The sequence below is a fragment of the Berghia stephanieae genome, chromosome 5 (assembly GCF_034508935.2).
Source record: "Berghia stephanieae isolate SIO BIC M18660-M18661 chromosome 5, UCSD_Bste_1.3, whole genome shotgun sequence".
Classification (NCBI taxonomy): domain Eukaryota; kingdom Metazoa; phylum Mollusca; class Gastropoda; order Nudibranchia; family Aeolidiidae; genus Berghia; species Berghia stephanieae.
The window spans coordinates 62,316,688-62,326,687 of record NC_088364.1 but is presented as its reverse complement, the minus strand read 5'-3'; the positions used below and the strand labels follow the sequence as shown (position 1 = coordinate 62,326,687).

At 37.2% G+C, this 10,000-nt stretch overlaps 1 protein-coding gene across 1 annotated transcript in view; it reads right to left on the bottom strand.

Moving 5' to 3' along the window:
* LOC144973371 (uncharacterized) overlaps positions 1-10,000 on the bottom strand; it is a 107,324-nt gene that overhangs the window by 31,299 nt on the left and 66,025 nt on the right. Inside the window, exon 3 of the mRNA XM_078915711.1 lies at positions 281-428. Coding sequence (XP_078771837.1) covers positions 281-344 — 64 coding nt within the window. The 5' untranslated portion in view covers positions 345-428. The remainder of the gene's footprint in view (positions 1-280; positions 429-10,000) is intronic.

Genomic DNA, 10,000 nt, shown 5'->3' with positions numbered 1-10,000 from the left:
AAGAAGAAGAAGAAGAAGAAGAAGAAGAAGAAGAAGAAGAAGAAGAAGAAGAGAAGAAGAAGAAGAAGAAGAAGAAGAGAAGAAGAAGAAGAAGAAGAAGAAGAAGAAGAAGAAGAAGAAGAAGAAGAAGAAAAGAAGAAGAAGAAGAAGAAGAAGAAGAAGAAGAAGAAGAAGAAGAAGAAGAAGAAGAAGAAGAAGGAAATACAACAACAACAAAACATGTAAATAATCTCTAGTTGATTATCAACGTCAATGACAGAGTTTAGAAAGACCGGCTTACCAACAACATGAAGTGCGAAGGCCAAGACGGATGAAATAAACAATTGATAATTCCCCAAATGCATTTCCGGAAGGCATGGGTGGGCGGGGCTAAGGCGTCTGGGTGGGCGGGGCTAAGGCGTCTCCCTTTTTAATGACATGGTGATTATCTGTGGAATTAGAAAAGAAAAGAAAATAAGTAAATAAATAAAGGTCAATAAACGAATTTAATCTAGCTTCAGTGGAGACAACCAGATTTTAAAGTATATTTTTTTTTCTTCTTCTTTAGTTATTCTCTCTGTTTTGTTTGGCCTTCTGTCATAAACACACTTTTTTCAGATCTTTCATTACAATATTACTTCAAGGCGACGTGTACTTATATGCGGGTCTGATATCCAAACCCACTTATGGGCCTAGTTCAATATTGTTGTAAAGGAAAATATTTTGCGTCATTTTTTGGGATTTCTATTACAACATTGAGTCCATAAGGAATTGGATTATCAGACTTGCAAATAAGTACACGTCGCTTCAAGGCCATTTAATTCGCTAAGAATAAAATGTCAAGAAATCATTATAAAAAATACCTGAATCACGTTTCGTTTTTCTTTCATCAAAGGTTTCAATCTTAAATTTGCCGAGTCCCAATGAAAAGAATTAATAATTTGTTACACAATGTTTCAGTTTCAATTCAGATAAACTTAAGACATGTCTGTTTCTCATTCGCTCAGACCTGTCAATTGCTTTGAAAATTTCGTAGAAATACGAATTTTGTCTACAGCTAGAGGACTGCATTCGCCTCTTTGATTCACTAAATCTTGTTCAAAAGGAAAGTTTAGTTCCTTTGATCCTATTAAATGGACTTTGGAGCATTTTTGGATCATACTGAGGGCAAATAATTTATTTCGAAAGATATTTAAGATGACTATTTCTTCTTTTTTTTTTTTTCTTCGGAAGTTACGGTTTTTTTTTAAATTTCAAATTGGCAGCTCTGTTCACTATTTGTTAAAATATGGACATTTTTACCACGCGAATAATACTATGAGTTTTCATGACATCCAATTAATTATGTCTTATTCAAGTGTCGGTTTTTGGCACTTCAACGAGAATCGAGTTGGGATTGAATAACCATGAAAACTGTTGTACTCCAGAAAAACACGTATTTACACATTTGGATAGAAAACTCGTCCTTTAAATATCGATCGATTTAAATGACCGTCATCTTATCGAGAGAAAAAAACCCTCTAAAATCTGGGATTTTATAAAACATTGCAAGTCCCAGGTTTGAGAGGTTCTTTATTCCAAGACGAGGGTCATTTAAAACGATCGATATTTTTGAAAAAAGATTTTACTGTTCAAATTTCTAAATACGTGCTATCTTTCAGAGTACGGTAGCTAGCTAGTCAAATAAGGAATTCAGAAAATAAACAGAAGCACCTAAAAATGGTGCAATTTCAATTAGTCCAAACATCTGGTTATAAAAACATGGAAATTACCCTCCCTGCCCCCCCCCCCCCCCCCCCCCCCCGGGAAAAATCGGAGCATTAATGTAGCGCAATACCCTAAACGTGTTCAAAGAGCTTTACAATGGGGTCCCAGACCAACAGCAGCAAGTAACACTTTATGTCTACTACTACTACTACTACTACTACTACTACTACTACTACTACTACTACTACTACTACTACTACTACTACTACTACTACTACTACTACTACTACTACTACTACTACTACTAATAATAATAATAATAATAATAATAATAATAATAATAATAATAATAACAACAACAACAATAGTAACAATAATCAACGACCGACTTCTAAACCCACATCATGAAATTCTCATGCGATAATTGCCTAACAACGCGTGCGTGTTCCTGTATTTAGAGAGTTTCTGTGTTGATTTGGACAATGCTAGTCATGACATGACGAACACATCAATATTTCACCAACACGCCAATTTGGATACACTCTTTTTAACAATCTTTAACCAGTAAACTGTCGTAGTTCACAAAGACGTGTATTAAAAATATTTGGCAATAAACTCGTCCTTTAAATATCGGTGGATTTAAATAACCCTCTTCTTGGCATAAACTCTCAAACCTGGGAATTAAGGACGATTTAGCAAAGTCCCGGGTTTGAGAGTTTTTGCCAAGAAAAAAGTCATTTAAATCGATCGATATTTGAAGGACGAGTTTTCTAGCCAAATGTTTAAATAGGCGTCTTTCTGGAGTACGGCAGTTAACTGGTTTAAAAAATATTTTTTTGCCAGAAATCAATTTCTTTATTTATCTATAGATTAAGATTAACCACAAATTGTTTAAAAAGTCCAAAACCTGGGACTTCTGAGAAAGCTTCGAGAGTTTTTTGACAAAGTTATATGTAATATTAATCTATCTATAAATTGAGAAATACAAAATTTTCGGCCAAAATAATAAATAAAATGCGTTTTTGTCGGTATTTGGCTGGTTTATATATATTTTAAAGGCATCCTTTGTTCAGATGTTGCTACTTTGGAATAAAAAATTGTAAAAATCAACAACAAAAACAAAATTAAAAAACAAAACAAAAAGAAATGCAAAAACTCCAACCGTGAAATGTTTTCGATGTAACGATTCAAATAATTTTCTAGTTCTCAATAGATTAAAGCAAGAAAGACAACAAAACAAAAAATCAGCCATTGTTCTGGGGCAATAATTGTGATGAATTGCAAGAAATGTCCAAACATTGTTTTGGGATCAATGGCGCTTTTGGCTTGTTACGTTTTAATGGGTCTGTGTTTTGGGTTGTGTTGGTTTGTTGCGTTTGGAAGAATAGAACATATTGTTGTTTGCGAGCTGGGTGTTGTTTAACCCAATGTCAAAATATGTGACCCAGAGACTCCAAGCGGTATTATGTCGACATGAACTTGGCGCAAAAGATTGTTATACCGCCTAACAGTCGCCATGTCTCGTCCTACATGTTTTGCAGTTGAGTAAGGACCTCGTGTAAAGAGTTTGAAGCACTTTTAATTATTTTTTTTTTAATATTGAAATTGAGCATTTATAAAGCGCAATATCTACTAAATGTGCTCAAAGCACTTTAAAAGGGGTCCCACGCCAACAGCAACACTATTAGTAGATATTGCTCTTTTCATTTTCAACCGAGATAAACTGATGAAAACAAAGTATGACCATAGTTATTTTCAAATTAGCTGATTGGGTATTTATTGTGCATTTTTGTAGTGAAAGTCACGAAAATTACCTCCTGGCACGGCCATCTACAGATAGAACGAAATGTTATTGTTTTCATAAAGCCATTTTTTATGATTAGTTCTCACTAAATTCTGTCAATCAAACTATAAAACGTTTAAGGTTACACATTATTTTGTGTGTCGGTACTTTATTTCCGGCTGGCAGGTGTTGTAAGTATTTTACCTAGACTCGCATCACCAATAGATCGTATGAAGTTGACGTCACTGAGGTCTTTGTTATTGTTTGTTTTTTCTTTGTTTGTTTGTTTGTTTTTTTTTTTTGCCATCCGCGTTTATGAGTAATTATCACTAAACTGCAATAACCAGACTACAAACGTTCAAGGTTAAACATAAGTTTTGTGTGTATGTCCGTTATACTTCGGATGGCAATGTTGTGAGCTTCTTAGCCAAGCGCATACTATCTATAGATTGATATTTTTACAATGTCATTGAGCCCCGCCGCCGAGAACAGAAACAGATCTGAACGACTTCTTTAAAAAAAAAATGAAAAAAAGCTATACTGAATCAAAATACAATTTGGGTTCACATGAAGGACATAGCGTTTATGTAAACAGATCCATGCCGGATGTACGTGTAGTCAACACTCACAGCTCGCCGTATTATTATGGTGCACTAGAGTGACTTCGTCCGTAGCCATCATTGACATATAGAGAGAACGAAGTTGACGTCACTCGGGTCTTTGTTATTGCTTTTTTGCCATCCCTGTCTGTGAGATATTCTCACTTAACTGTATGTATTAACAAGACTAAAAACGTTTAAGGTTACACATAGTTGGTGTGTTGGTCCGTTATACTTCCGGATGGCATTGCAGGACCAACACACAAAACTATGTGTAACATTGAACGTTTACAGTCTGTTTAATACAGTTTAGTGAGAATTACTCATAAACGTGGATGGCAAAAAGCAATAACAACAGACTAGAGTGACGTCGACTTCATTCTATCTGTAGTCTGGCATGAGAACACTCTAAGAATGTTTACCAATCACTGGCATTGTTTATATGACGACTGTCAGGGACCAAAAAAAAAAGCGCTTTATGCACGTTTAGTGGATTTTGCGCTATATTAAAGCTCAAGTGTAAGTTTAAGCTTTATATAAACTTTAAAGGTTACACACAATTTTTTTTTTTTTTTTAGTTTTGTTTTGGTGCTAATACAGTTCATATGGCTAACAGAACTTGTGAGGAATTTATATAAACGCATAGCATCATTACATGTGTTGCGCTGTTACAAGGCCCTCTGGGCCTTGCTGTTGATAAAAGGTCCCATTGTCAGGGCTCGGTACCAAATTCTCATGTCCTGGTGGGTACTGGTAATAATATTAATGCATCTATTCGAGTTGACAATAAATACGGTTGCTGGTTCACCGTCAACGGCAACTCAAATAAGGGGAGTAACTGTTTAATTATTCATAGTGTATAAGAAATGCAGATTTATCTCCCGTTTATATGAACCCATTTAAATGACGGTGAAAATGTCGAAATTTGGGACAACGAATACAACTGCTGCTGCTGCTGCTGATGATGATGATGATGATGATGATGATAATGATTTCGATAACAACCAAGTTCTCTCTCTCTCTCTCTCTCTCTCTCTCTCTCTCTCTCTCTCTCTCTCTCTGTCTGTCTATATTTGTACGGCTATGTGGTCCACTGGAATGACACTCGCCTTTGTATCTAAAGGTCCTGGGTTCGAATCCCAAGTGTTACATAGTTGAGTTCCTTGAAAAGTATCTTTACTCACTTTCTCACGGCGTACTCGGGCGTAATATAATTACCAGGCCGTTAACAGCGTTGTCTCTGAAAAAACATTAATTAATATCGCCTAACAGGCGTCATGTCTCGTCCTACATCAAAATATTGTTGCTGGCTAGGGAGCCCTTGTTTAATGGATATTGCGCAATTCAAACGCTCAAATACCTCTCTCTCTCTCTCTCACACATACACACACACACTCTCTCTCTCTCTCTCCCTTTCTCTCTACATCTCTCTCCCTCTTTCTCTCTCTCGCGCTCTTTCTGTCTCTCTATCTCTCTCTTTATCTCTCTCTCACTATCTATCTCTCTCTCACTATCTCTCTATCTGTCTCTCTCTCTCTCTCTCTCTCTCTCTCTCTCTCTCTCTCTCTCTCTCTCCCACAAAATCATCCTAACAATTCCACATGGTTGATGTATAAATGAAAAATTAAACTGTCACACGCAAACAAGATGTTTGCCCAAAAGCAATTGTTATGAAAGCTTGCGTTGTTACCATTGTACAACCTTTACAAAAAAAACTTCAACGATTTCAGCTAATTTGACCTGACCTAAACCAAGATGGCGGTGACCCGTTCGTCACGTGACAACAACAATGTCAGCGGTCAACACAATGACATGCTATAAACCTTTCCGCTTTTAATTAAAATTTAACGACTATTTGACAACGATTATACGAGGGGGAATCGATAACCAAACAATAAAAGCCCATTCAACAATGCCAAATCTGAGATGATCTGAAAAAACACGAATTTCAAATTTTGGCCAGAAAAAAAACATCGTTCTTTGAGTACCGATCGATTTAAACGATTTAAATGACCTTCACCTTTTCAAAAACACATAAACCTGGGAATTCAATGACGACTTCCGGTTTGAGAGATGAGGGTCATTACAATCGATCGATTTTTGAAGGACGAATTTTTTCTGGCCAAAATTCTAAATACATTTTATTTATTTATTTATTTATTTATTTAGAATACGCCAGTATTGTTACCGCTTTAGATAGTTATGCAAACATGAGATGCAAACGGTATATTTTTATCATAGGTGCCACGTGACCAGTTTTCCTTTGACTGGAAACAGATCATGGGTCAGGATGACCTAATAGGGACTTGAGGCAATGAACTCTTGCTAGTGACAAGTTTGTTTTTTTTTGTTTTTTTTTTGGGGGGGGGTTTGTTTTATTTTTAAGCTGTTCACACTGCCGTACTCCAGAAAAACTCGTAGTTAAAAATTTGGGCAGAAAAAGCGTCTTTCAAATTTCCATCGATTTAAATAATCCTCATCTTGGCAAAAAACTCTAACCTGAGACTTTGCGACGTCTTACTTAAGTAAAATAAATAAATAAAAATACTCCCTTTATTCATCCCATAGGCCAAATTTGTCTCTAGGGTCTATTCCAAGGTAAGAATGGAATAACCTAGGCGTCAGCCGCAGTGCAGCGCCGCAAATTGAGCTGAGGGGAGGTGACTTGCTCAAGGCCACACAGCACAGAGGCGGCTGATCGAACTCGGTACATTTCGGGTACGAAGCAAAGACCGTACCGCTGAGCCACGCTGCCCCCTAGTACAAGAATCTCAGGTTTGAGAGTTTTTGCCAAGATCAGGGTCATTGCAATGGATCGATATAATTTGAAGGACGGGTTTTCTGGCCAAAATTTTCAATTACGAAATTTTTCTGGAGTTCTGCAGTCATTACCTGGTGAAAGACTCCATTTTGAATACATAATATATAACCCACGACGTCTATGCAGTATGACCCTCGCCCTCAAATCGGAATGTCCAGGATTCGAGAGCCGCTCTGAGTGGCGCATAGTTGAGTCTTTGGAAAAGGCTCTTTACTTATATTCTCTCAAAGTACTCAGTGTAATATGAGTGTCTGGGCGTTAACAGCGTTGTCTCTGTCGGAAACAAATTGTAATATCGGCTATCAAGCGTCATGTCTCGTTCTCCATGTTACTTGTTGCTGTTGGACGGGGACCGTTTGTAAAGCGCTTTGAACACGTTTAGTGGATAAAGCGCTATATAAAAGCTCAGGTTTTTAAAATCTGTTTGTGTTCGTATTTATGTCGAACGACTGGTTAGTTATAATCGACGTGCACTAATTTGCAGGTCTGATAGCCCAATTCCTTATGGGCTCATTGTTCTAATGGAAATCTATAAACAAAAAAAAAAAAAACAAACAAAAAAAAAAAAAAAAAAAAATGACGCAAAACATTGGCCATTGCAACAATTACAGTTACACTAGGCCCATAATTGGGTTCGGATGTCAGACCTGTATATATGTACACGTTGGTCACTATCGTTAAAGGCAAGACACGTCTCAAGAATGAGTTAATTTGACTGGATTTTATGGCATTTGGACGTGGTTGAAGAGGTGTAGAAACATTCCAAACCACTTAAATACCAGCTATAAAGTCTAATGATCGGAGAAGGGGGGAAGGGGGGGGGGGGGAGTGGGAGAAAGGGGGGGGGGAGAGGGAGGGGGGGGGGGAGACATTCTTACAGATTGGAATGGAAAAGGGGCTGGTAAGAGGCTTATTTGAGCAGTGGCGTCAGAGGGGCATAACCCGTGGGAGATAAATAAGGCCGTTCGAGATGACGACGATGATGATGATGATGATGATGATGATGATGATGATGATGATGATGATGATGATGATGATGATGATGATGATGTTGATGGTGATAGCCCAGCGGTGATCGATTGCTCGTCATTAACATAGGCAATCAGGGGGCGATAAGTTGGCCAGCAAGCGAGAAGTGGATGCGGCCGCCTCGTAAATATAGTCACGTCAAATCCAAGTTGGGCAGGGCAGCCCTGTACTGCCACCGTGCTCTGTAAAAAAAAACCCCACATATTTAGAAATTTGGCCAGAAAACTCGTTCTTCAAATATCGATCGATTTAAATGACCCTCGTCTTAGCAAAAACTTTCAAACCTGGGACTTCGCCGAAGTCCCATGTTTGAAAGTTTTTGCTAAGACGAGGGTCATTTAAAGCGATCGATATTTGAAGAACGAGTTTTCTGGCCAAATTTCGAAATATGTGTTTGTTTTTTTCTAGAGTACGGCAGTTATAACCGTGATAACGAAGTGAAAAATGGGGGAAGATTTTTGGAAGTTTATCTCGGGGAAAATGAGAATTGGGCTAATTCTGGGAATTTTACAAGCGAAATGATGATGATATATATATCTACCGATGATATGAATAATTTATCTACAAAACTGTTACATTGGCCACTTCGTGTTTACTTAGCGGTTATTGAAATGTTCGTCCCGGTTACTCCTTAATGATTTATTCTGGTAAGGTTAGACTGTTAGCTAAGATTAGATTTTCTTTTCGGGCAGTAGGTCAATCGCAAATTATTTTAATCTTCGCTTTCTTATAACGCAGTTTTTTATTTACGGGCAATTAAATGTTTCATTTATTCTTCTTCACAACATTCTCTCATCTCGTATTCGTCTTCATCAGTGTATTGTTCATTGTTTACTATGTTGACGAAGGGGGTACACAAAACGTCCACAATATTTGTCTTTATTAAAAAATAGGTTCAAGTTTTAGAAAAATTTGAACATTTCTCGGTCAACTTTATTCAGTGGTATTTGATGAAATACTGTTTTTGTAAGGAAATGAGAGGGGATTTTTTTCTTTCTCATTGACACTGAGGACCTTTCAAATACTATAAACATTATGACCAAAATTAGTTCCTGTACCGATAATTGAATGTGCGAGAAACAAGTTTCACCAAATACATCTTTTAGTTATTACATTTAAAAAACCCAATAATTTCCTAAATTCTGGTGGACAAAAAATTAATAAATAGATAAATAAAAAATACAATATAACTTCCTTTATTCATCCCATAGGAGAAATTTGTCACTGAGGTCTATACCAAGGGAAGACTGGAATAACCCAGGCGTTAGCCGCAGTTCAACGCCGCAAACTGAGCTAGGGCGAAGTGACTTGCTCAAGGCCGCACAGCACATCGGATATTCAAACTCGGTACCTTTCGAATACGAAGCAAAGACCGCACCGCTGAGTCACGCTGCCCCAACGTGACAAAGAGGAGATTGAACCCTAGACTCTCCAGTTTCCAAGATTTGATTTGATTTGATTTTTTTAATTGAGCTTTTATATAGCGCAATATCCACTTAACGTGCTCATGACGCTTTACAAAGGGTCCCTGGCCAACAGCACCACGTAACATGTAGGACGAGACATGGTGCCTGTTAGGCGATATTACAATATATTTTTTATTAAAGATGGTAGCTTGACAGTTCAGTTTTGGTTGTACATTTATAAAAAATTGATTTTATATATTATAATATAATTTGCCGAACTCAATCACGCATCTCCGTTCTCTACATCAAAATTAACGATTTCTTTGATGACGATAAATCATAACAATGATAAAATATTTGAAGAAAATTGTGATTTCGTCACGTTCATCAATCCATCCATCTAAGCTGACAGTTATTGCTTGCACCATCAATAAATATACATCAATACCTCATTTCAGAGCTCGAACGATCATCACTTTAATAAGCTGTCAACGGATACCTCCTCACGTGATCAATGTGACAAAATTAAAGACGGATCATTTTATTTGAACATCAAAGACTTTTCACGGATCTCCATCATCGGCAGTTCAATTAATGACGATGTAATTATCGCTGACTTCCGGTGTGAGGCAGGATTAGTTGTGACGTCATTGACTTTCAATAAGTGGCTTATCGA